The following is a 27,958-nucleotide window of genomic DNA, read 5'->3' as shown; positions in this document are numbered from 1 at the left end:
TGTGAACAGGGAGGAGGGGAGGGGTTTGAAGGGGGGTAGGGGGGTCTGAGAGGTCAGGAGGCAGATAAAGGGAGGAGGAGGTGGGGAGGGAGGCGCAGGCTTCGTTAAGTGGGGATGATCCCGTCGCTCCTCAGGCCCCGCTTCAGCTCCAAGTCCTCGAGCTTCTTCCACAGGTCCTCCCGCTCCTTCTCCTTCTTCTTCTCCCTGTGGGGACGAAACAAGCACGCCTTTAGAGCCAAGGCAGGGCGGGGAGGGAGGCAGGAGCTCCCAGATCACTGTCAGGCCTCCAGGGTCATAATGCTTCCTGCTAGCTTCTGATGCTACGACCGTAGCTTCTGATGCTACGACGGCCATTATGCTAACCACTGGCTTCTGATGCTATGACGGTCATAACGCTCACCGCTAGCTTCTGATGCTACGACGGTCATAACGCTCACCGCTAGCTTCTGATGCTATGACGGTCATAACGCTCACCGCTAGCTTCTGATGCTACGACAGCCATTATGCTAACCACTGGCTTCTGATGCTATGACGGTCATAACGCTCACCGCTAGCTTCTGATGCTACGACGGTCATAACGCTCACCGCTAGCTTCTGATGCTACGACGGTCATAACGCTCACCGCTAGCTTCTGATGCTACGACGGTCATAACGCTCACCGCTAGCTTCTGACGCTACAGCGTTCATTATGCTTACCGCTAGTCCTGAATTGATAAGAGGCGGGGCTAAATAGTACCCATAATGCAAGCTGTAAAACGTGAATAGAGTGTGAAGGAGTTTACCGCTGGCGGTCCGACTTGTAGGTGGCCGTGAGTTCGTCGAACAAGGTGCTGTTCATCTCCATGAAAGCCTTCAGAACGTTGTACACCAGCGCTACGATCGCCCTGAACACACGCACACACAGACAGGGAGGATAGTGAGACAGGTGAGCAGACAGGGGGGATAATGGGCCAGGTGAGCAGACAGGATAATGAAATATGTGAGCAGACAGGTAGGATAATGGGACAGGTGAGCAGACAGGCTGATGGGACAGGAACGGATCCAGGTGTGAGGCGGTGACTCACGGGTTCCAGTGTTCTTTGGAGATCCTGTACAGGCTGGCGAACATGATGGGCAGGATGACGCTGGAGTTCTCCTCGATCAGACTCATGATGTACTCGTTGTTCCAGTAGTAGAGCGCCCGTTCGGCCACCTACACACACACACACACACACACACACACACACACAAACCATCAGCCCACCATTACCACTACCAGCCTCATCTCCTTCTCCACAACAGTCATCATCATCAGTACTTTCATCGTCATCACCCCCACCACTATTCTTCATTACCACCAACATCCCCATCTTCATCGTCACCACCCTCATCATCTAACCCGTTTGGTATTAAGGACTTTCTTGTCCGTGGTGAGTGGACAGAACACCAAAGTATGGGACATTTCTATCCAGAGTACAACACCACATGTAGGGACGCCAGGTCTCAGCTTCTTAGCTGATTGGCTGACGGGCTGCCAGGGTGTGCTGTGATTGGCTGACCTGGAAGTGCGGGCTGGACACGCATCTGGAGATCTGTTTGAAGAGTGGCTCCTGGATCTTAACGAACTGTGTTGGCTCGATGACGTCCAGGATCTCCTCCAGCTCCCCCAGGAACATGACCTGCAGAGACACACAAGTATCAGTACACGCACACATCCGTACACACACTCAGAACACACATCCGTACACACACTCAGAACACACACATCCGTACACACTCGGAACACACACATCCATACACACTCGGAACACACACATCCATACACACACACATCCATACACACTCGGAACACACACATCCGTACACACACTCAGAACACACACATCAATACACACACACTCAGAACACACACATCCACACACACACACACACACACACACATGCATCCAAACACAAACATATACACCCGAACACACATACATCAACACACTCCGAACACACATAGCAGTACACACACACACTTCGACACACAGTTCACACATAGCAGTACACACATCCACACAGTACACACATACACGTTTGTGTGCAGTGTCGCACAGATAGATGATATTTTCAGAACTCCTTTTACCTCTTTTTGACTGCAGGTTTTTGGCCAGAACTTCAGCAAGCCCCTGATGACCTGAGAGACACGAAGAGAGACCGGTCAGAACCAGAACTCAGATCGAGCAGAGCTGGCCGCTATGCTGCTAGCTTCTATGCTGCTAGCTGCTAGCTGCTAGCTCTACCATCACATCACAACCAAGGTCACCAACATCACAGCGACTCAGCAGAGTGAATCAGCACATACCAATGGACCGCCATGGGTTAGAAAGAGAGGGGGAGGGAGCAGAGAAGATCAAGAGTAGAGGAAGATGAGAGGAATAGAGATGAGAGGGAGAGGAAGAGGAGGAAGAGAGGAGGAGAAGGGACAGGAGAGGAGGGTCAGTACTTACTGGTGCGGTTAGTGTAGCTACCGTCTCTGTTAGTGCATCTACTGGTTCTGTTAGTGCATCTACTGGTTCTGCTAGTGTACTTACTGGTTCTGCTAGTGTACTTACTGGTTCTGTCAGTGTACCTACTGGTTCTGATAGTGTACCTACTGGTTCTGATAGTGTACTTACTGGTTCTGATAGTGTACCTACTGGTTCTGCTAGCGTACCTACTGGTTCTGATAGTGTACCTACTGGTTCTGCTAGCGTACCTAGTGGTTCTGATAGTGTACCTACTGGTTCTGCTAGCGTACCTAGTGGTTCTGATAGTGTACCTACTGGTTCTGATAGTGTACCTACTGGTTCTGCTAGCGTACCTACTGGTTCTGATAGTGTACCTACTGGTTCTGATAGTGCATCTACTGGTTCTGTTAGTGCATCTACTGGTTCTGCTAGCGTACCTAGTGGTTCTGATAGTGTACCTACTGGTTCTGATAGTGTAGCTACTGGTTCTGTGAGTGTACCTACTGGTTCTGATAGTGTACTTACTGGTTCTGTTAGTGCGGGGTCCTTCTCTAGGAACTGTACAATGCAGTAGGCGAGCTGCAGGAGAGATCACAACGTTAAGTACAGACCACAGGCAGACTCAAACTCAGACTCATCAGTCATGTTTCATTTAACCCCAAATGACTCCTCTACTCCTGGTCGATAATGATCAGAAGGATTTACTTTAAATAATAAACAACATTTATATTTATTTTATCTTCACCAACATGACACAAACACACACAGACAGGTGCTTTAGGCCCCGTCCACACGAAGCCGATTTCATGGCGAAACCGCAAAAGTCTTGTACGGTTCGGCCTTCCGTCTACACGAAGCCGGCGAATCCGCTGACCGAAACCGCAAACTTCTGAAATCACCCTCGGAGGTGGTTTCAAATCTACCCGGTTTCGTTTTGGATTCGTGTGGACGCCTGAAACCGCCTGAAACCGTAAACCATGACGTCATCGCCCCACCCCTCGACCCTCTAGCCAATGACTGTTAAGCCCGCGGAGTCTCACCCTTTATGCGCATGCTCGCCTCTTCTTCTTATTTATTTTCCTTCTGGATTGCTGTAGCAGAAGCAGCGCCCCTTATGGGCCTGGTCGCCTGGAATGTGTACTACAGCGTTTCTACAGCTCTACCCGGTTTCGCCTGACTCCGTCTTTACGGAGATACTCCGAAACCGGATAGATCGAAACCGTAACTGTTTCGGCTTCGTGTGGACGGGGCCTTAGCTCACTGCAGACAGACAGGTGTGTTACCTGTGGCTCTTTCTCTCTGACACACAACAGACACACAGACAGGAGTGACACCTCACAGCAGACAGACAGGTGTGTCACCTCACAGCAGAGAGACAGGTGTGTCACCTCACAACAGACAGACAGTGGGTTACCTGTGCGTGGAACAGCGACAGGCTCCGCACCGTGTGCAGGGGGATCAACACTTTGACCAGAAACTGTTTATGTTCCGCTTTCAGAGGCAGAGCGAAGCCATTGATTATACTGCAGAGAGAGAGAGACAGGGAGACGGTGAGAGACAGGGACAGAGAGACAGACAGGGAGACGGTGAGAGACAGGGACAGAGAGACAGACAGGGAGACGGAGAGAGACAGGGAGACGGAGAGAGAGAGAGAGAGAGAGAGAGACACACAGACAGAGAGACATAAAGAGAGAGTGACAGACAGACAGACTTATTGTTATTATTTCATAAGAACCGTGACAGCCAATAGCACATGCATATTTAAGATCTTAAAATAAGATAAAAGAAAAAAAGAACAAAACTAAAATTACGATTAGGGCATTTAGCAAACGCTTCTATCCAAAGCGACTTACATCGGTTAATACACACACTGACACACCGACTGACACACACAGAGTCAACCATGCAAGGCGACAGCCAGCTCGTCAGGAGCAGTTAGGGTTAAGTGTCTTGCTCGGGGACACATTGACACTCAGCTAGGAGGAGCTGGGTATCGAACTAGCAACCTTTCGGTTACAAGTCAACTGCTCTACCTCCTGAGCTAAGCCGATCTCAAATTGCTAGATTGCCTGGTTCAAAAAACAATGTCTGAGATTGGCTGATTGGGAGTTAAAGAAAAGGTGGGACTCAAGTTTGTCTTACAGCTAGACGAACAGGTCAGAGGTCGGGGTAAGCTAGGGGTCAAAGGTCAGAAGAGCATCCACGTACCTTCCCAAGATCTCCAGCAGTTCAGCCACTCCGTTGAAATGCTCCGTCTCATAAACAAAACTAGAGACAGACAGGATACATAAGATTAGAGACAGACAGGATACTTTGGACTAGAGAGACAGACAGGATGCGTTAGACTAGAGAGAAATTAGTTAAACGATGATTTTGCGGTCAGTGGATGTGTGTGAGACTGATAAGAGTGACAGAAAGTGAGTGAGTGAAAGTGAGCTAGTGACAGACAAGAGAGAAAGTGAGTGAGAGACAGAGCGTGAGTAAGTGAGTGAGACAGAGAGAGTGAGTGAGTGAGTCAGAGAGAGGGAGAGAGAGTGAGAGACAGAGAGAGAGAGAGTGAGTGAGACACAGAAAGAGAGTGAGAGACAGAGAGAGAGTGAGTGAGAGACAGAGACAGTGAGTGAGTGAATCAGAGAGAGGGGGAGAGAGTGAGAGACAGAGAGAGAGTGAGAGACACAGTGAGTGAATCAACGTTGCCTCACCGTAGAAAAATATTGTTGATCTGTTTTCGTATAAAAGCTCGCAGGCCGAGGAACTTCCCGTAGATTCTGTGCAGGACCGTCTTCAGGTAGTCCCTCTCCCTGGGGTCCTCGCTGTCGAAGAGCTCCAGGAGCTGCCAACACACACACACACCAACACACAGTCAGCACACAGACCAGCGGAGAGACCCCCACAGAGGGGCCCGAACCCAGCCCCGCCACCAACAGACCAGGGGCCTCCCACACCCCCCTGTGGTGCGGGAGGGTACTGCAGGCGGTTCATTCTTGAATTAGACCAAGTTAAAATAATCTAAAACAAATGGAAATAGAGCCACTCAAAATATCAATCAGTTAATTTAGTTTTATGGCATATTATTATTTTTTTTATTTTTTTTTGTGTGTACCGTCATATGTTTTCCATTGATGTTAGTGTTTATAAATGATTCCCCTGGGAGGATTCCCAGCGTTGCTGACTCTCCCCCTGTTCCCACCGGCCCCGACCCCATGCAGTGATACGGAGAATGAAGGGGCCCTCACAGGGCACATCCAGTATCTATCCCGACTTAGTCTGAAGTGAGCACCCGCTGTCAAATGTCTTCCTCACGCACGCACGTCCCCCTAGCACTGACCTGTAGCACGAACTTCTGGTCGATGTACTTTTTGGCAATGCTGGGCTGGAACTCCTGACTCTCCAGAAACCGGATGAAGAACTCGTACACCAACTACAGGGGCGAGAGAGAGGAGACAGAGGGAGAGAGACAGAGAGACAGAGAACGAGAGAGAGAGAGAGACAGAGGGAGAGAGAGAACGAGAGAGAGAGAGAGACAGAGGGAGAGAGAGAACAAGAGAGAGAGAGACAGAGGGAGATACAGAGAGAGAACGAGCGAGAGAGAGAGACAGAGAGAGAGAGACAGAAAAAGGGAGTAGTGAAAGAGAAAGGAGATGAGAGGAGGAGAATGCAGAGGTGGAGAAGGAGAGAGGAGTAGGTCAAACAACTGTTGAACATCAATACAAAGCATGCAGGCTAAAGAGCAGCAGCTAGCCTAGTCCGTCGCTGGGAGCGTGAAAACACTCTTAGCACCCTGGATGCCATGCTAGCTGTGGACAGTACACCCAGGCAAGCTGTGGCCAACTGTGTTGAATGAGAAACTACACTGACTGTGACTTCACTGCCCTCTAGTGGTGAAATTCCCCAAACAAACGGGATTAATCTCACACATGCCTCAATCAAAATTATGAAACTAAAGCCCTATTAAGATACACATGCGCGTTTCAGTACGGGGACATTGGGGGGTTGGTGGCAATAATTCAAACAAGCCAATATAATGCACCAAGACTATCTGGGCCACAGAGGTGAAGAGTCAGCCTCAGGTCGGTGTGGCCCTGCCCCCTGCTGTCTACCTGTCGGTGTGGCCCCGCCCCCTGCCGTCTACCTGTCGGTGTTACCCCGCTCCCTGCCGTCTACCTGTCGGTGTTGCCCCGCTCCCTGCCGTCTACCTGTCGGTGTTGCCCCGCTCCCTGCCGTCTACCTGTCGGTGTTGCCCCAGCCCCTGCCTTGTACCCATCGGTGTTGCCCCACACTCTGCAGTGTAGCTCTCGGTGTGGCTCCGCCCCCTGCCTTGTACCTGTCGGTGTGGCTCCGCCCCCTGATGTGTACCTGTCGGTGTGGCCCCTCCCCCTATGTACCTGTAGGTGTGGCCAGGAGGCCTCCAGCGTGGGTTCGTCCTCCTCCGGGTCGAATTCGTTACTGTCGCTGGGCGGAAGCGTCCGGAATATGTTGTAAGACACCTGGAGTCCACAGAGCACAAGGACGACATCAACTCTGCGCTTTTACTTTGAAAGCACCACAGACAGCAAACACACATCGCCTATTATGCATCATTCTCTGTCGAGGATCAGCCCTTGGGGATCGAACATCGAACCTTTCAGCAGGGATTTGAACGCCATCACCCCTTTCCCCCCGGGACACGTATAGCACAAGGAGGAGCTCCGGAGACTGAGGTGTGTGCGTGCACTCACCATTTTGACGACATCGGGGTAGGCCTGCTCCGTCAGGTAGCCGCGGCTGACGGTGACGTAGTCCACCAGCTCGTTGAGCGTGGAGCGCTTGTACTCCTTCATCTTGAGGTCGGACAGCGTGTCCATAAAGTCAAACACCGTGCAGCACTGCTGCAGCTTCTTCAGGAACAGCTCCGGCTGCTCGGGCGCCGGCACGTCTGAGGAGCGAAACAAACGCACCCAAAGGTTAGACTCTCACACTCCCTCTAGTCGACCCCAGACTCCCTCTAGAGCAGACGCTAAACTCCCTCACACGCTCTCTAGAGTCAGTGCTTGACTCCCTCTAGAGTCGACACCAGAATCAGAGTTAATATTTTAGTTTGACAGGTGATTAAGGATCAGGTAGGGGTAAGACAGTACAGAGACCAGTCATTAAGGAGCAGGTAGGGGTTAGACAGTACAGAGACCAGTCATTAAGGAGCAGGTAGGGGTTAGACAGTACTGAGACAGGTCATTAAGGAGCAGGTAGGGGTTAGACAGTACAGAGACAGGTCATTAAGGAGCAGATAGGGGTAAGACAGTACAGAGACCAGTCATTAAGGAGCAGGTAGGGGTTAGACAGTACTGAGACAGGTCATTAAGGAGCAGGTAGGGGTTAGACAGTACAGAGACAGGTCATTAAGGAGCAGATAGGGGTTAGACAGTACTGAGACAGGTCATTAAGGAGCAGGTAGGGGTTAGACAGTACAGAGACCAGTCATTAAGGAGCAGGTAGGGGTTAGACAGTACAGAGACCAGTCATTAAGGAGCAGGTAGGGGTTAGACAGTACAGAGACAGGTCATTATGGAGCAGGTAGGGGTTGGACAGTAGACAGGTCATTAAGGTGCAGGTAGGGGTTAGACAGTACAGAGACCAGTCATTAAGGAGCAGGTAGGGGTTAGACAGTACAGAGACCAGTCATTAAGGAGCAGGGAGGGGTTAGACAGTACAGAGACAGGTCATTAAGGAGCAGGGAGGGGTTAGACAGTACAGAGACAGGTCATTAAGGAGCAGGTAGGGGTTAGACAGTACAGAGACAGGTCATTAAGGAGCAGGGAGGGGTTAGACAGTACAGAGACCAGTCATTAAGGAGCAGGTGAGGGGGCATCATGCTTAAGGGGGCCCACAGAAGACTATGGAGACATGGGGTGGATCCAAGAACCTTTTGGTTTCGTTATGTTTAAAGGTATGGTAGGGGAGATTGGATGAGGTCAGGTGACGCCAGGGCCCAAGTGCACATGGTGACTGTGCAGCGAGAGATAAAGAGCCTTCATTATACAAGAGATAAGCCGTTGGGGAAGACAACAACAGTGTGTGTGTTTGTGCGAGGGAAAGTGCGAGTGTGCGCGTGCCTATTCATCATAGAAACCCGAATGTAAATCCAACTCAGAGTGAGGCGACCACAGGTTCATTTTAGAGGACAAAAATAGCGCAGCGGACAGCAGTGCACCAATGTAGAACACAGTAGAGTGCTAGAATAAAGCCACAGATTTAACTGAATGGACGGGCGTGTCCAGGACACCTGTCCTCAGAGAACGCCATCAGGGCGGGGCTTAACGCAGGTGGTGACGGAGACGGTTGTTGATATTTTGGGGTGTGATGTGGGGTGGAGCTACGGGGTGGCTGAGACCACCTCAGCCACCCCGGGTCTGAGACCACCTCAGCCACCCTGGGTCTGAGACCACCTCAGCCACCCCGGGTCTGAGACCACCTCAGCCACCCCGGGTCTGAGACCACCTCAGCCACCCTGGGTCAAGAACAGCAGGACTCCCGCAGCACTTTCCAAGAACCCCTTCACTACCATCTAGCTGTCCGACAGACAGACAGACACACAGATAGACAGGGTCAGGTAGGCAGAGCCAGACGGACGCACACAGGCAGACAGACGGGAGCTGAATGCCCAGCTCAGAGGATTAAAAGGGCAAGTCTCTGGGCGGTGTGTTCGCAAAGCTTCAGAGCGAGAGCCAATCAGCAGCCATTAAAGAGACAGGAAACAGGACGTAGAACTCCGGCGTGGGTGATTATCGTTGTCATTCAAGGGCCGAGTGATCGAGGGAGCGTCACTCACTGAATAATGACAGCGGTCGGAAACTGGTATCAGACGCTAAGCTGGTCTATTGAGTCGTGACGTCATCCTTACAACAACCAACCAGGGACATTCCCCGATACAGCTCAGTCCTACTGAAGCTCCTGATTCAAGACAGCAGAGAAGGAAGACCCAATCAGAAACCGCTATGGCAATATTGTTTGGCGTCACACACAAACACTAAGTCTCTCTGTGCAATTATAGTGTGTGTGTGTCTACATCTGTACACCGCCTGCAGGCGTCTGATGCTGGCCAGTGTTTACATGTACACGACCATTACACAACCACTCACATGTTGTGTGGATGTGTGTTCCGTCCTTGCAGAGTAGTTGGCGGGTGATCTTGTTACAAGAACCCAAGGTAACATATAACACGTATTGGGTTTAAACAAGCTCAGCCTCTCCCAGAGACCAGCATAAACACAACAGACCCCTTGCAAGGTGGTAAGAGTTAGCGTGAGATGTTCTGAGTTAGCAGGTAGTAGGAGTCATTGCGAGATGGTATGAGTAAGCAGTAAGTAAGAGTTGGCATGAGATGGTCTCTGAGTTAGCACTTAGTAAGATTCATCGTGAGATGGCATGAGTAAGCAGTAAGTAAGAGTTGGCATGAGATGGTCTGAGTTAGCATGGGTTAGATAGAGTAAGCATGATATAGTTGGAGTGAGCAGCTAGAAGTAGAGCTGGTAGTTGAGAACGAGCTGGAGGAAGGTCAAGAGTTGGCAGTTTGCAGGACAGTCAGCGTGAGTTTGCATGACAGCTACTGGTTCTGAGAAGGAAACACACACACACACACACACACACACACACACACACACACACACACACACACACACACACACACACACACACACACACACACACACACACACACACACACACACACACACACACACACACACACACTAGGGATGCAAACAATTAATCGATTATCGATTAATTGTCGATAAGAGATTACTCGATTAAAATAAATTACTTGCAATTAATCGCATTTTAACCCGTAATTCCCCAACCGTCCACGTGAGGGCGCACTTGACGCCAGACGTACTTGACGCACACGCGGGAACACAAGCGGGAACACAAGCAAAGCAGTGCCGTGTTCCAATACCCGTACTTCCATGAGTATACTTAAAGGAAGTATACTATCCGCACTGGCTACTACGTTAATTTTTCAGATGTGAGTGCTGTTCAAAATCGAGTACTCCGTGGTGCACTAACCGGAAATTACGATCACGACTGCCGCCGTGGCTCCTCCCCCGCAATAAACATCCCGCTTTGAACGGTGAACTATTTACGCCTAGCAGCTATAAAAAGCTATAAAAACTACAAAATGACTCTATTAATGCAGGCTATGTGGAAAATGCGCCGACTTTGGCTCAGCCTGGCTCCGCCTCTTCTGCAACGTAGCTAAGAAGGCTGCCGTTGAGTACGGGGAGTGTCCTTCGATCCACACTTCACGATTAGCCCGTTTTGAGTACGGCATCCGGGTCCTTGAAGTATACTTATTTTCGCCGGATCTGAATTGGAGTACTGCGTACTCAAATTTTGGCTAGTAAGTACGGACAGTACGGGTATTGGAACACGGCAGGACAAGACAAACGAAAAGCGGGACACTGACACGATGAAGAGGGCAAAACGGAGTGCAGTATGGAGCCACTTTAAGTTGGTTAATGACGACAAAGACGCCAAATGCACAATATGTGGAAGTATTTTAAAGTACAACAACTAAACGACTTCGTTGAATTACCACCTAAATGTGCCACATTCAGAAGGAAATTCAGCTTCTCAGAAGAATTGCCGCTTATCAATTAATCGATCATCGATCGATAAGATGAAACAACTATCGATTAATGAATTACTCGATAATTTGCATCCCTAACACACACACACACACACACACACACACACACACACACACACACACACACACACACACACACACACACACCTCTAGGGTTACCGGTCAGTGTGGGTCTCAGAACTGATTCTCAAGACGCCCGTGTGCGTGGGTCTATATACTAGGTTATATTCTGGTGCTGTTGGGAATGCCGGGTCAGGCACCCAGCAGAGACTATGGCACTCAAGAGATCGGGACCACCCCCCTCCCTCCCCCTCATCTGGACTCCCTGCTGCTGGAGAGACGCATTGCTGGGACTTTAATTAACGCTAAGACTTAGCCTCTCAAAGGAGGAGGTGGGGGGGGGGGGTTAGTGTTTGTGCTTGCGCGTGCATGTGACACACAGACTCTGGTTCACCACAGGAAGTTGTCTTTGCGAGGACTCTTGCAGAACAGAGTCACGGTGCTCAAGACTGCTGTGGTCCGATAGTGATAATCACAAGGAGGACAGTATCTGATCTGGATGTGAAATTTGACCAAATGAAAATGCCAGTTATGAAAAAAAAGCCAGTTATTCTCTTCATAGGCCTAAAAAAAAGAAAAAGTTGCTGGTTCCTGTTGGTTGTCAGTTGAGGTCATGGGTAGGTAGGGAATTTAATTTATTTTATTTTTTCCAGCGGCAGCGAATGATAGGTAGGTTGTTTTCATTTAAAAAAGAGAGAATGCGCTCATCCTTGTACAGAATGAAGAGGCGCTGTACAAAAACGTAATTATAGTTTGCATAAAAAAAAAAATAAAAAAAACTTTTTTTTTCTTTTTCTTCCATGATCATAAAATAATTTGGGTCGCACATATATTGACAGGGTTGGTCGGAAACCGGAACCAAACAAAATTATTTTGTAGGCCTTAGTGTAGTTGAAACAACAGAGAACGAGTGTGTAGGTCGGCCAACACACACAGCAACTGGGGCACTCGAGAACACACGTCGTACGTCACGCCCAAACCGTTTGGCCGTGCGAGGGGAAAGCCCCTTCAACTCACAGCCGCGTGTGTGTGTGTGAGTGGGGGTGAATGGGCGAGCGGGCTTGGGTTACAACAGGAGAGAGTGAGAGCAGGCTGGCCAGATGGCTCAGCGCAGGGACTGAAGGTCAACACACACACACACACACACACACACACACACACACACACACACACACACACACACACACACACACACACACACACACACACACACACACACACACACACACACACACACACACACACACACACACACACACACACACACACGATTGTAAACATCAGGTGAATCCCACCTGATGCTGTGCTCCTACCGACTTTGTTTCCAGTAATGTGCTTGGTTCAGACCGGTTTACACTACCGGTTAGAGATGTAAGAACAAGCAAAGCATGAGCAACCCGTAGATGAAGAGAGGAATGTCACAGTAATAAGGTATGGGACACTGAAACCCAATAGTTATGCTCTGCCTGGGAGCGGTGAGGTGCCCATACTGGATACCAGGCTGTTGTGCTGCACGTTGGTACATGACATTTAGACACGGATATTAACCCAAACCCAAGTTTGACGTTATTATTATTTTTTCATGCGTTACGACCAGCTGAGAGCATGCCGGCCTCGCCACATTCCAGGAGCTCCTGGAATGCATCTAGGTCACCATGGTAACGGGTTACATAAAGGATTAGGGAGTACCGACGAGAGTGACACACGACATCTGTCCAGTAGCCCCGGTTAGTTCACCAAATAATACACCAGAGAAACGGGAGCCCGACGTCAACGAGTGTCGCCATGGTAACCGTCCCCACAGCAGCCAGGGGGAAGATGAGCGAGATGGAGCCCGACTGACACATGGTTCACTTCAAACACACGGTTACGTTATTTATTGATGAACTGTATTGCATGTATTGAATCCAGATTCAAGGAGAGAGTTAGGGGGTTACGCTAAAGTAGCCTAGCTAAAGTGCTAGTTTTATCCTAGCCACGGCACTAGCCTTTATCTTAGACATGGTGCTTGCTCTAGCTTAGCTGCAGAACTAGCTTTATCTTGGTTACGGCGTCAACCTACGCTTCGCTACAGTGTTAGTTTTAGCATAGCCGCGGCGCTATCTTTACATTGGCCTCAGTCTTCCCTTTAGCTTAGCCGCTGTACCAGCTATAGGTCCACTGGAGAACTCCACCGTGTCCACAATACAGCCTGGCTCCAGTCCCAGAGCGGGGATGTGTGTAATGGAAACACTGGGACGTATAAATATATACTGGGCACCAGATATAGCTGGCCGTTCCTGCTTCGCCGCGGTCTCAGGTCGCATACAAACGTCTCCTGGAAACCGCGGGCCCTGTCAATCATTAGCTGGCTCCTCGGCTGGCTAGCGCTCCCAGTGATAGTGCTAACCACAGCCGCAGATTAGACTAAGACGCTAACCACGCTTAGGCTAACAGGCCAGCTTGACACATAGAATGGTCAGCGTGCAATTACTGCCCCTTGTGCGCCCCCGGGAGAACAGCCAGGGGCTGGTGTCTACCTGCTCCTTAATGAGTCGTATGTCCCCTCACTGGACCTAGCTCTGCTTCGCAGCAGCTTCAAGGAGCCCTGTTTGAATGAGACCCGACTGCAAGACCTTCATTGTTCGTCTTTCCCATGCAGGCGAGTTCATACCACGGCACATGAACCAGATAACTATCTCGCTAACCAACTAACCAGCCACAGCGAGGTGAGGGCAAACAGCCTGGTTGTGGGACAAACCTGCTCTTGGAGTGAGCGATGGGAGTAACTCAACAATGTATCGGATCACGGCCCAGGTGAGGCTGAGAGACAGGTGTGCACATAGCAGACATTCCAGAGGCTAATCACACGCCCTACCGCAGGAATACCAACCACCCAAACACCAGCTATGCCAGGTACTGGTAGTAGTATAAATAAAATAATGCGTGCGTGGTTCGTGCGTATCACGGTTCAATCATCACGTGCAGATGGTCGCGCCCTTCAGGAATGTCAACACAGTGACACAACAAACAAAGAAACACACAAGACGGCATTCTTTCGAACGTAAGGCGAAAGAAACCACTGGCGGCCGGAACGGCTACCCCTCCAACCACCTCCCCCCCACCCCCCCCCCACCCCCCAGGCGCCCTGCGAGAGCGATCCTTCGGTTACCACGACCGGTCCATTTATAAGTCTGGCTCCCTCCGCTAGCCTGCAGCACATACCTCCTCCGCCGCTAGCCGCGCAGCTAGCCGCGCAGCTAGCCGTCCGCAACACAACAGCCGCGCTAGCCCACCAAATCACCTGCTGTGCTAACTGGCTAACTGGCTAGCTCGCACCGGGCACACAGCTGCGTGCCAACCCCCCGGCTGCTGGTCACTCACTGTGGTGGGGTCTCCCCGGGCGGCTAGCGTCCAGGCCTGGGCGGAGGGGGCGAGCGTGGCGGGGGTACGGTGAGAGCCGTGAGCCCGGAGGAGACGTGGTGTGGTGGGCCGCTCTAACAGGGGACTCTGAGGGGCTAGCCGCGATGCGTAAAGGGACACTTGGGGGCTCGGGTTACCCCCAGGGGGGAGGGGGTACGGGGGTCTTGAGGAAGGGGAGGCGAAGACTTGAGGCATCTTGTCTTGCTACTAGCTGTTGTGCTTTTGGGGGGGGGGGGGGGGGGGGGTGGTGGAAGCACGTGGAGCGCATGGCTTGGTCGCTCGAACCCTCTGGTCCGCTGACTGCTGGAGGCGCTCACGCTCTGCTGTGGAATGGGTCAGAGTGGGGTCAGAGTTGGGCAGAGTTTTGATACGCTGTTGATCGCCGTTGAGAGGAAGCCCAGTTTTGGTCTCTGACCTGGCTGCAGCACCTGGTCGCTCCCTGTCCCACCAGACAGGGGGGAGGAGGTCAAAATCGACCAGTGGGGGGGGACCAGAGCGTTTTGCGTTCGCCGATGACCCGAGGATAGGGATGCAACGAGCGGAACACGATGCTGTCGCTATGGTAACCGGTTCCCCTCCCGATTCCGAGATTAACGTTCGGCCGTAGCACGCCTGTTGGTGGTTCCGCCGGTGAGGTGGTTTCCAGTAGGGACACATTCCATCCCGCCCCTAGCCACGTGATTGGTTGAACACACACCAGCTCCGTTCGCCCAAGCTGTCTGTCGTCAGACTCTAGAATATAGATGTTAATCTTTGTCTTCTTCTGATTATTTTTTTTTTTATTATTGCTTACATTCTACCAACAGAAACAATGCACAAGTACATTAAACAAAAACAAAAAATCCCAAGGAGAGCAGTTAACGAACCACCCCGCCCGCCCCTCCCCCTCCCAGGTTCAAGGCCATCACCCCGCTAAGCGATCATACTAAAAGGTCTGAGGTTCACAGAGACCGAGTGCCACATCTCTGTCAGGGTTTCCTTTGCTGCATGTACTCGGGCTGTTGGTAGCTCGAGGTAGGCGATGTCTAGGAATGTTAAACCCAATCTAGATGTTAATCTGCAGTCTGACTTGAGTGTCTCGGTACTGTACTGTATGACAGACATGATTCCGTGCGTGGAAAGGAATTGACACATTAGGGATGGACATCCTTTGACCAGCGCCAGTATTTCAAGTTCCTCATATCTCCGAAGTCATAAAGGGAGACGGAATTTGGTTGTGGAGAACCTCCTGGTGTCACGCAGCTGATTGGCCACTCCTAGAATACCAGATCCTGCTGTCATCTGCTAACGGACGTTTCTAATTGCAGCCAATGGGAAGCCTGCACCCATCAGATTACTGAATTCTGATAGGCTCAAAGGTTATTTTCATACAAGACGTAAGTATTTACTAGTCTTATGCCTAAAATATTTTTCCGCAATATCATCCAAGGACATAAAAAAACGAGCACAACACAGAATCCAACTTTTAATATGTCCTGGCCGAGTTGATGTTCATCCATCACAGGCCATTCCAATATGTGCCCATTAGTGACTGAACACCTGGGAATGCGATGCCACTCCCCTGCAGCATACCCAGTGGACCGCGCTGCCCGGTAGGCCGGTCCATCCATCATATATCGGGGGGGGACACGCCCATGTGAGATGTCACTATAGGGTGGACTTTGAAACGTCTTGTGATGGCTGATGGCCCTACATGGTCACGCAGTGCTGAAACAGAGGCCCTTTATGGGCTGGTTTAGTGGAGGCTCGCTCAGCTCATCAAACATGAATCACACGTCTCTATGAGGATCCCCTTAAAGATTAACTTAAACAATGACTTTGAATTCAGCAATGGGACAGTCTATACCTACAGGGGCCAGACCAGACCTAGGCCTAAAAAAAAAAAAGTTTGGTTCTTGTTGGTTGTCAGTTGAGGTCATGGGTAGGTAGGGAATTTATTTAATTTTTTTATTTATTTTTTTCCAGCGGCAGGGAATGATAGGGGCCGTTTTTTCTTTCCTCTTTTTTGTTTATTATTATTTTTTTTTACAGCAGCTCATAAAATAATTTGGGTGGCACATAAATTGACAGGGTCGGTCGGTAACCGGAACCGAACAAAAAAAAATATCAGCCCTATATGGGCAAGACTAGACAGACTAAGTAAGCCTACAGGGATCATAAATGTATTTAATGTCTAGCGGAGAGATCTAGCAGGTGTTAGAACCCCGGTGTCATAGTCATAGAGGTCTGGGAGTGTTACCCCTCCCAACGTTTCTTATGAAGGACCAGTGAGCCCACAGTGAAGGGTACGCCGCCTCTATCGACATGCTGCTCAGTACTGGGGTGTCTGGAGCCTCTCTGGAGAGTCTGTTGGCAGCTCCACACCTGTGGCCGCCTGCTGGCAGCTAGCAGCCTGAACACTGCCCTGACTACAGAGACAGCCTGTTAGCAGCCCTCAACACGGCTCTGACTACAGGGAGACACAGCCCGCTAGCAGCCCTGAACACTGCTCTGACTACAGGGAGACAGCCTGCAAGCAGCCCCGAACACTTCTGACCAAAGAGAGACAGCTAACTAGCAGCCCTGAACACTGCTCTGACTACAGAGAGACACGGCCTGCTAGCAGTCCTGAACACTGCTCTCACAGAGGGTGTCAGCCTGGTAGCAGTTAGCTAGCAGCCCTGACCACTGCTCTGACTACAGAGAGACAGATTGGTAGCAGCTAGCTAGCAGCCCTGAACACTGCTCTGACCACAGAGAGACACAGCCTGCTAGCACTCCTGAACACTGCTCTCACAGAGGGTGTCAGCCTGGTAGCAGTTAGCTAGCAGCCCTGAACACTGCTCTGACTACAGAGAGACAGCATGCTAGCAGTTAGCAGCCCTGAACACGGCTCTGACTACAGAGAGACAGCATGCTAGCAGCTAGCTAGCAGCCCTGAACAGTGCTCTGACTACAGAGAGACACAGCATGCTAGCAGCTAGCTAGCAGCCCTGAGCACCTCTCTGACCAGAGACATACAGCCTTCAAGCAGCGCTGAACACGGCTGTGACTACAAAGAGATGGAGACGTGGATACAGAGATGTATGGTTCACAGAAAAAGATGGATAGATAATGCCTTGATATGAGTAGATGGATAGACGGTACCTAGACAGAGGGACTGTACAAGGATAAAGGGATTGATGGATGGATAGCAACAAGGTAGGTGGATGGATGATGAATGGAGGGTTGAGCTATATATCCATCTAGATAGATCTATATATGGACGTTTGGTACATAGATAGAAAGATGGATGGAAGGCTAGATGCGAACTACCCTAGCGTGAGGCCTAGACCATGCCGGGGCACGCCCACTTCAACCCGTCGAAGGCATAAAACATCCATGCAGAAGGGAGAGTGGTCAGACCCCCGATGCGTCTGACCACACGTCCCGCAGGTCTTCACCCACCGCAACCACACGCCCCTCCCACGCCCAGCTACAGCTACAGCCGGAACCGCTATGGCGATGTGGTTACCGTAGGCAACCCGGCCACTAAGTCACGCTGGCTGAACAGTGGATACCGGAAGAGGGACAAGGCTAGGCAGGGTCGCAGGTCAGAGGTGAGAGGTCAAGGCTTACCCGTGAGCAGGGGCAGGGGGGTGAGCTCAATGGGCTTGCCCTGCGAGCGGAACTGGGACGAGCTCTGGGATCGCTTCTGCTTGGCCTTCCTGACAGACTTCCGGGAAAATCCGTCCACTTTGTCCACAGATGGAGATGTAGTAGCTGCAGAGGACATAGCCCTGTGGGGAGACGGGGGACACAGATCCAACATCAGTTAGTTTCAGGGGAGACCATGGGATTGGAGGGGGGGGGGGGGGGGGTTGGAGTGACTGGGTACAGGACATGCTGGAGAACAAACATCTTCACATGGATTCCCTAGGGGTTTTTTTACACAGAAGAAGTGGCTGACTTATATTCCAACAACCTGCGAATGTACTGGGAATTGTAGCGAGTGTATATAAAACGTTGAACAAATTCACAATATTTAGCTTGTGGTTTTGAATTATGAACGTCCATTTTATGGGCTGCCAGTATTGAGGACATGGGGAATAAACGCGCTCCGTTAATTTCCCTCAAAAGTAAATAAGCACAAAAGATGTCCTTACTTGGAAGCAGACTTTGAGACCAGGAAGACATATTTTATGAACAAACCAGCAGCTACAGAACACCACAGGTTCACAGCACAGCTCCATGGAAAACCTTAAATCTGAAGCTTCTCCAAAGACATTCAATAAGCACTATCTAAAACATGAAGAGGATGGAGGCATCCTGCAAGTTTGTTCCAAAAACATGTCAAACTTCACCCCACCGTACAGCTTCAACTCCGTACACAACAAGACCCTTCGATCAACAATGACTTTGGTCGCCAAGGAAACCAGATGGAATGCCGACAGGTCCTGATTCGGCGTTCCGGTGTCCTTCACTCCCACCACACGTCAAGCCACTCCAGAAGAGACCAGCACTCCCGAGCCAAGCCACCAGGACTGACAGCGGCCTGTTCTGGAGAGTAGTTCCGGTACGTCTAGGTTTCTCTAGAGAGACCTCCATGCGTTACAGACCACAAGAAGCTACAGCGGTGAATCTGGTTAACGGCGTTAGACGCGCTCCATTGTCAGCCGTGACCGGGGCCGCATGTCATGTTTAAAGAGCGTGTGAACTTTCTTCCTTGAATGCAAGCTGACTGTCACTCAGCGGGGGGATCCCTAACGAACAGATAAGATGAGAGAGAACTCCACTAATCCCACAAGGGAAATCTGTGGGTCACAGCAGAAAGTACAGTAGGAGAAACACATGGTGTGTGTGTGTGTGTGTGTGTGTGTGTGTGTGTGTGTGTGTGTGTGTGTGTGTGTGTGTGTGTGTGTGTGTGTGTGTGTGTGTGTGTGTGTGTGTGTGTGTGTGTGTGTGTGTGTGTGTGTGTGTGTGTGTGTGTGTGTGGGCATCACGTGACCTCCCCTATGATCTTAAGCCGAGCGGGGAAGGGGGGGGGGGGGCTGAGGAGGGAGAAGGGTCTGGTGGAGGCTTGGAGGATAAGAATATACTAACTGGTGAACTGGCAGACTGGCTGGTTCAGTGACTGGGAGGCAGGAGCATGTGGGGCAGACTAACTAGCTTTCCGAATTGCTTCGGAGATTTCAAAGTGCTGCTCTGAAGGCAATGGGCACATAAGCACAAACCAACAGGGTTTAAGTTAAAATAACTTAAAGAAACTCAGTTATACAACTCAAAGTAACTCCAACAGAATCACATTTGGTGCTTGTGTGAATTGAACTACAGTTATGAATTGTGTGATTATGTGTGATAAACATTTTGGATTCGTACTGGAACCACTCGGAATCACAGGCGCGGTCTAGTGAATGCTCATTCGCTCAGATGAATCGAGTAATGAAGGCGGACGAAAACAAAAGAGGACGTCCTACCAAGGCCCTACTCTTTCCATCGCTAGGTAATAAATAACCATGATCCATCCCAGAGGGCCGCCGTTCTACCACCTCAAACAGACAGGGGTGCGCAGCGACCAAGGAAACACATTTCAATTTGCTGCAAACAAGTCCGACATTAACAACTCCCAACTCCGAAGAAATGTATCAACTCCAAAAATCTTTCGATATGCTTTTCCTCTAGGCATTGTGCGGGTTTTGCCTTTCAAACTATTCTGCTGCACTATTCAAATGGCATACAAATGGGAGTCCGACGGCACACATCCGATTGGCCGGCTCAACGTATGGCTCAACGTAAACACACAAGACTAAACCTTGACACTCTCCCCCCCCGGCAGAGAGCGCTGGGACCTTGAAGCGCAGGAGATGTTCAGATGCAGCACCACGGGGCCGCTGACTCCCTGGTCTACGTGGTGATGGTTGAGGCAGTGACGAGTCATTCCCCTGATCACCCCCCCTCCTGTTCCTATGTAAGGCATGTGTCCGGGATAGATGATCTGGGCTCTTTGGCTTCACCGGGGACACTCCTCCTCATCCGCCAAATCACACATCCAGAGAAGACCGCTGAATACCCCTTTAAAAGGGGATGTCTGCATAATGATCTGCTAGGAGAAAAAACAGGCTGCGTTCCGTCCGACAGAAGAAGTAGTGCTCGGACCCTCCAGGTGCTCCTTGACCAGACCGCACCACCGCATTCCGCAGGCAGCCATTGCACCTCGAAGGGAAGGACCTCAGATGGGAGGGGATCATAGAAGAACGCCGCGACCCAAAGTGGCGTTTCAAACGCAGACTTGAGGCAGAGCGGCGATCCACGTCACCCGAGTGTCCACTCACCTGTGCAGCGAGACGCTCGCGCCCCCGTGGTCACCATCAGCCCTCCACTTTCCTCCCCTCAGTGTCTAGGTCGCTCACCCACCTCTTCCCTGTCTCTCTCTGTACACCTCTCTCTGTCTCTTCCCGGCCGACTGGCAGGCAGGTTAGCAGTGAGTGGCTTGAGTGCCACCGCTAGCAATGAGGGACAGTGCGGCTACGCAGATACCCTGAGCCCTGCTCCTCCTCCTCCTCCTGCTGCTGCTCCTCCTCACCTTACATAAGAGGGCAGATGACGGTGCCCCGGCTGGGGGATTACACAGAGACAGGAAGGGAAGGGGGGAGAGGGAGGAAGAGGAGGGAGGGAACCTTCCAACAGGAAGTCCACTGACAGAAATGGACAAGGCCGAGGAGAATGAACAAAAACACGCCGAGCGCACAACACACACACACACACACATACAGACACGGCCCTTGAACAACAAAATCCAAACACAACAACTGAACGTTCTACGCCTCACAAACAGAGCTGCATGCTGTACACCCTTCCCTCCATGCCGCCTACAGACGTCCAGCCTCAGAGCGGGATCAGGGCCTTACGATCGTGTTGTTACTGTACTCATGGGTCATTTAACGCAAGGTAAGATCAGACAGGGCAGCGAGGGCTCTCTCCCCCCCTAGCCTCCCTCGTGGCCGCCACCATAAACACAGCAGACTTTGGAGGGAGAGGCGTGAACCTCCAGTCCCGTCAGCGAAATGTGGAGCCGACCTGAAGACACACGAAGACATCCAAGAACCTTTACAAACTTGCTAATTCAGCCCTGCCAACAAGCACACACACACACACAGAAACACACACACACACACACACACAGAAACACACACACACACACACAGAAACACACACACACACACGTTGATTGACAGACCATAGATCGGTGGGAAGCGAGCATTTCCTCATGCATAGATAAACACAATAGGTTTTGGCGGAATGACTGCACCTCTGCCAAATTCCTCAACGTCATCTGTCACCATGGTTAGATCCACCGCACCAAACCAGTACCTTGGCGTGCATGAATCACAGACGACCTTTGAATTCAACATCACAAATATCCTCTCAAATTTATGATGCCTGTTGATAGCACGTCAGTGATACAGATAGAAGTTTGTTTTCGAAACTCATCCTTTCCCAAGTTGGTTGAAATCGCTGGTTGGTGGGAAAAATAAACGCACTCACGCAGGCTCCAGGTGGATGATAAATCAACGAGGACCACAACATAAGTGACCGATTTAAAACAATCTCAAACCCCAACGTTTTATTAGCAGTGTCCCAATGGATCCTACGGAGCATGCACTTCGAACAAGCTTATTAACGTCAACAGCTGTGAATAAACTGATAGTATTAAACATGCATCTGCTCATTCAATGCATCCCCAAGCCCCGTCATGTTAACCATGAAGACCACTGGATCCCGAAGGGAGACTGCACTACACCCATAGAAGGCTCAACGACAAGGGGTCCCCGTCCGCTGGTGAGCCTGGTCGTGCGGGGCCTAGCAGAGCAGAGCGGAACAACATTCACAACTTGACAGCCCGAAAAGTCCCGTAGCTTCCCCGCTAGCACCGCACGCTAGCTCCTCGGAAAAATGTTAATGCCGGGCACAAACGTGCAGCTAGAGGCCCGCAGGTGTGAGGATCACGCCGACGTAGAGCCCGGTCGGTGGGATCCATCGGCAGCCATCGCCGTGAACAGGCAGAACCGGACGGATTATTAGTCCCGCTGGTTACGGTTAAAGTGTCGCGGCTAACCGCGGGTTAGCTAGCTCCTAGGCTAACGCTAAGCTAACCTATGGCTAACCGCGGGTTAGCTTGGCGTTAGCCTGTGAGCTAGCGCTACCTCCGTGCAGATCTACGAGGACTGGAGATCACAGGACGGGTTGAAATTACACAAAAACATCGAAGTGTAAATACATTTGACCCACGGCTAACGTTCACCAGCAGCTACGTGGATGCGGGTAAAAGACCGCAGTACATCGGCGGGCTCCGTGGGGCTCGATCGCCCGTCACGATCCCAGCGCATCGGTGTCGGGGACGGGACTCGGGCTCCCCGCCCCGATCGGGTCGCTGTGTATGTGTCTGTGTGTGTGTGTGTGGTGGCTTCACCTTGATCCTCTGTGTTTCGCGACGGGAGACGGAGGTGAAAGGAGTTCTCCTTTGTGCGCGTGGGGTGTCCAGCCAGGCTGCAGATAGCCCCTATTTAGCCCCTTTTCCTCTTCCAACCCGCGGCTCGATCAGCGGAGGGACGCGGGGCCTTGGAGCAGCCGAACCCACGAGTGCCTTCTGCCTTCTGCCCTGATAATCCTCTTCCTCACACACCCATTAATGTGGACAAAACGCGGATTAAGATGCACTCAATTACATTCCTATCATGGATGTACGGGTTTCCTTTCTCCGCGCAGCGCTTGTGTTGGGTTATTTCCCCCCCTTGGTCCGTGTTTAGTCCGGGGTTTAGTATCTTTTCACCCTATTGTCGATCCTCCAGGGCTGAGACCACGGCACACATAACACACACACACCCTAGCCTGCTGCTGGTCCGGGTCCGGCTGCACACGACGCGGATTGGCTGCCTCACTGTGGTGTCAGCCCTGTGATTGGCTGCTGGATGACGCCTGTCACTGTTGAGCGAGACGGGTCCCTCCCCCGGTGGTGAGTACGCGGGTTGGGTTGTCGCGGACAAGGGAAGGGAGATCGGGTGGAGAGCCAGCGTCGAGGAGTCGTTCTCCCCCGTTAGGAATGAGGCTAAACCTGCTGTCGGAGGCCCAACCCCTGGCGGCTTTTAGTACCCGGGCGACCTGCGCCTTTGACCAGCGTTCCTCTGCTTTCATGGCTGGTTTGTTGTGAACAGAAGCCCTTGTGCACCGTCGCATGGGCCGGGGTCGGAGGCAATGCAGCAGCCCAGCAGTTTAGAACCACCGTGTGATTCCTACCAGACAAGGATACAACGGGACCTTCTGATCAACATTCATCGTCTACACTATTTACAGCGCAAAAGTATCGATTGAAATAAAATTATATAGGAAACTATTCCGAGACGGCATGCATTTGTTATGTTTGACATTTCTCCTCCCTACATTCTTTGAATAACTGGATTTCTTTGTAAACATGTTTCACTGTCAACTAGTCCCAAATTTCCGTCTCAGTTTAAAAAAGCGCATCTGATCTCAGTATGGGTTCAAACACCAGCGGTTATCATTATCAATCAATTAATTCATATTTTTTTAATAAAAAATATTGTAATAACTCTTAAATAATGGCAAATCCATGTCCCATCTTACCACTGTCTAATTGATCTCTTGCTCTAAATTGAATTATTCTTTTAATGATTTAAGAAACCGTATATATATATATATATATATATTACTATTTGCCTATATACTTGTTACATATCCTAAAAGATACAATATTACAACTTTTATTGACAATCCAACTTATAAGTAGTTCTTTGACAATCAAATCGATAAATCAGCATCTTTCTCTCTCTCATACAAACACACACACACTAAACACAAAACCACAGCACAATTTTGTGTAAAATAAATGAAGGCATTTTTTTCATCTTTATTATGTTATTTTCATGTATTATTTCAGATGATTCATGTTTTCTCTGAATACAATTCCATTAACTCCAATTTGCGTAGAATCACATCCTTAACCAGGGCTACTGTAGGGCTGGAAGATTACTCGTTGATGATTTATTAATAAGTTCTTGTGCTATTCATAAAATCTCAGAAATCCATTTCTGAGATTCCAGAACCAGCAACCCAGTCCAGTCCAGAACATCACAGTCCAGTCCAGAGCATAAAAGTCCAGTCCAGAACTGAACAACGCAGTCCAGAACATCATAGTCCAGTCCAGAATTAAACAACGCAGTCCAGTCCAGACATCACAGTCCAGAACTGAACACGGCAGTCCAGTCCATAACACCGATTAACTCCTCATAGAGGTCATTGGTTCTTCAAAGCACCTCCTCCTCCACCTCTCCCTCCTCTTCCCCTCCCTCCTCCACCTCCACCTCTCCCTCCTCCTCCTCCCCCTCCTCTCGCTGCTCCTCCTCCTCCTCCTCTCTTCCACTCGTACCCGCTCTGTTTATGCGGCCGCGCCTGCAGCTTCCACGACGAGGTGCTCTTCATGGTCGCCTGCCTCCCGGGCGCCAGCTCCTCCCCTCCCGGTTTCCATAGCAACAGCTGTGCGTCCTCCCCGGCGGTGACCAGAGCCCCCTCCCCCGCCTCGTCCCACAGGAAGCAGCGCACCACCGCCGTGTGCCCCGCCCCCTGCGGCGGCGAGCTCAGCAGCTCCAGGCCCCGCTCGGTGCACTCCATGAGGTGGAGGGCCCCCTCGCTGGTCCCCCCCACCACCAGCAGCCTCTGGGCCCCCTCCAGCCACTGGCCCCCCACCAGGTAGTCCACGGAGCCCCCGCCCTCCAGCGGGGTGAGCGTGCGGGCGTCGGGGGTGCTGTAGAGCGTGAGGGGCTCCTCCGTGTCCAGGCGGCCCAGGTCCCACAGGTGCAGCCCGTCGCTGTCGGTGAGGCAGAGCAGCCGGTCCAGCCCTGGCCCCGCCCAGCGCACCGCGCCGGCCGACGACCCGCTGTTGCACGTGGCGAGCAGCGCGTCCTCCTCGCCGCCGCGCCGCAGGTCGAACACGTTCACCAGCCCGTCCGTGGCGCCCGTGGCCAGCCGGTCCTTGTCCCGCGGGTGGAAGCTCACCTGCGTGACGTCGTCGCTGTGCGACTCCGAGTACACGCCCAGCAGTGCCTTGCCGGCGGCGCGCGCGTCCCAGAACACCAGGAAGCTCTCCTCGTCCAGCTGCTCCGTGCCGGCGCACACCACCACGTCCGCCGCGTTGACGCCCACGCCGCTGAAGCGGTGAGCCGGGTCACCGCGGAACTCCTGGACCGCCTTGGAGCCGGGCCTCCGGGCGTCCCACGCCCGCACCGTGCCGTCGGCCGAGCCCGAGAACAGCAGGTCCGGGGAGGCGTGCGCGAAGGTGACCCCGCAGATGGGCGCGGTGTGGCCGCGGAACTCCCCCAGGGGACGCAGCGTCTCCTTGTTGTGCAGGTGGAGCCGATGGTTGGAGCAGGACACCGCCAGCACGTCGCCCGAGGAGGTGCCCACGGCGCCGGGCTGAAGCGACACGTCCAGCAGGTAGGCGGGGTCTTGCGGCTGGAGCCGCCGCGCGATGGACAGAGACTTGAGCTTCTCCTCCACTCCCTCCATGGCGGCTGGACTCAACGCAGTCTCACTAAACTACACAGGACGTTCAGTGTTAATCATAGAAAACACTCGCCAATAATTAACACTGGTGGATGTAAACTAGAGACCACATCCTATTCTATGGTCAGAACCACATCCCCGTTATTACTACAGTACTACAGGGTCCTAAAAGTTATGTCATTCTAAAGGTGAATACAAGCGGTTAGGCTATACCTCTGTTAATGATTTCGGTATCGTGGACCATAGGACGACTGCTCCCCGGACAGAAGCCCCCCGTCTCGCTGGGGGTCGTTATGTACAACACACTTGTTGTCTAGTTTAATTTAACATGCACATAAATAATATATATACATACATGCCTATATGTATATCGCTATATAAAAAGCGAGCGGTCGCTATTACGGTTATGTACCTGTAATAAACTGTTGTACAAGTAGTTTATAACAACAATAATTAAAGAAAATATCTTGTAAGTCTCACAAGCGAGGCTGAGCTCTTTGCTAAATGCACGCTGAGCTGCTGGTGTACCTCTTTTTGAGGTCCCCTCAGAAACAATGTTTTACCAACAACAGTTCCGCTGACAATTTATGCGTTTCAGATCTATTGACCCTATTATTAATATTATTATTATTATTATTATTATTATTATTATTATTATTATTATTATTATTATACATGAACAACTAAAATATATATATCGACATGCAGTAAAATATATACATTGCATTACTTGCGTGATAAAGGAATAAATGAAAAATAATCCGGTATTTTTCACTTTGAGCCCCCTTTCTGGGTTGTCAAGGATGAAATAGATTGTTTGAAACCGAAATATTGACGATTGGTCCTGTCTCGGGTATTTGGCTGATTAAGAATAACCAGTGCCTCCTTCAGAATGGCTGGCTGAGGGTATTCACAAACCAGTCCTTAAAACATCCTTAAACGTTCGTTTTCAGAAAAGTGCAACTCACCGAGTGGTAAGTGGTGTTAGTTGATGTTCCAAATCAGGTATCGTAGCGAAATACACTGTATGTCGTGTTTTATGGGGCATTTTGTAAATCTCATGATTTCAGTTGGAAGACTCATTGCTCGTTGATGTTACTGCGCCAGCGGAAACGGAAACCAGGGTTGTTTACGTTGTGTTGTAGTCTTTTCGCTCGGTTAGTACCGTCGTGAGCAGACTCAGCAGAGCAGCGTGAGCAGAGAAGCTCCTGTGCTCTCGGAGTAGCGAAAATTACAGAGAAAAATATTGCAAACACTGTAAATGGATTATGAAAAGTGGGTTCTGGGGGAGGACCCACTCGATTTTGAGTTTGACGGTCGAGGATACCGTTTTGAACCAGAATACACCCAAGGGGAGCTAGATCACATGGATATGGAGGCTAGGGCTTCGGAGGCGGCCGAAGCGGACCCCAGGGTCACGGGAATTGGGTGGTGTGCCTGTGGAAAGTGCAGACAGATGCCGACGGAAGAAGAAAGAAGGTGCTGCACGTAGTGGGACCTTGTCCTTACGGCTGGTATGGCCAGCCTGAATGTCTCGGTCGACGGGACTGATGGTTCGCCCGGTCTGCATCACCGAAAATGAAGTGCACCAGCTAATAAACAAACCCGTGCTGGAGACTTTCTCCTGGGTCCCTGAAATAAGCTGGAAGAACCACCCCACACCCGAAGGACCGAATGGCCAATTGTCAGAAAGGTAAGCTACGTTGATGTAATGAATTTCATATTCAGATGCCATTTTGTATAATTCGCATTTAACTAACTATAACGTTCTCGAAAATAAGTTTCTGACGCAGTCTTTGCTCTATCCATGTTTTGTTCTCCTCCTCAGGCAATACCGACATGTGGTTTATCGAGTTATTCTGGGGTGGGC

At 51.0% G+C, this 27,958-nt stretch overlaps 2 protein-coding genes across 2 annotated transcripts; both read right to left on the bottom strand.

The window, feature by feature from the left end:
* Positions 1-3: 3 nt before the first annotated feature.
* On the bottom strand, positions 4-23,423 carry ppp2r5eb (protein phosphatase 2, regulatory subunit B', epsilon isoform b). Its single transcript, XM_056590284.1, has 14 exons — positions 22,982-23,423; positions 18,151-18,311; positions 7,190-7,386; positions 6,857-6,958; positions 5,800-5,892; positions 5,174-5,304; positions 4,680-4,739; positions 3,886-3,994; positions 2,997-3,050; positions 2,108-2,158; positions 1,539-1,658; positions 1,065-1,192; positions 783-884; positions 4-204 (listed from the first exon to the last, which is right to left on the bottom strand). The coding sequence occupies exons 2-14, from the start codon at positions 18,305-18,307 to the stop codon at positions 105-107; spliced, it is 1,404 nt and encodes a 467-aa protein (XP_056446259.1). The 5' UTR covers positions 18,308-18,311; positions 22,982-23,423; the 3' UTR covers positions 4-104.
* On the bottom strand, positions 21,096-26,605 carry wdr89 (WD repeat domain 89). The gene is made up of 3 exons (XM_056589786.1): positions 26,302-26,605; positions 24,950-26,121; positions 21,096-21,126 (listed from the first exon to the last, which is right to left on the bottom strand). The coding sequence occupies exons 2-3, from the start codon at positions 26,089-26,091 to the stop codon at positions 21,096-21,098; spliced, it is 1,173 nt and encodes a 390-aa protein (XP_056445761.1). The 5' UTR covers positions 26,092-26,121; positions 26,302-26,605.
* Between the last annotated feature and the right edge of the window lie 1,353 nt (positions 26,606-27,958).

This window comes from Gadus chalcogrammus, chromosome 5 (genome assembly GCF_026213295.1).
Source record: "Gadus chalcogrammus isolate NIFS_2021 chromosome 5, NIFS_Gcha_1.0, whole genome shotgun sequence".
Classification (NCBI taxonomy): domain Eukaryota; kingdom Metazoa; phylum Chordata; class Actinopteri; order Gadiformes; family Gadidae; genus Gadus; species Gadus chalcogrammus.
The sequence above is the reverse complement of the archived record's forward strand: the minus strand, read 5'-3'. Positions and strand labels throughout refer to the sequence as shown.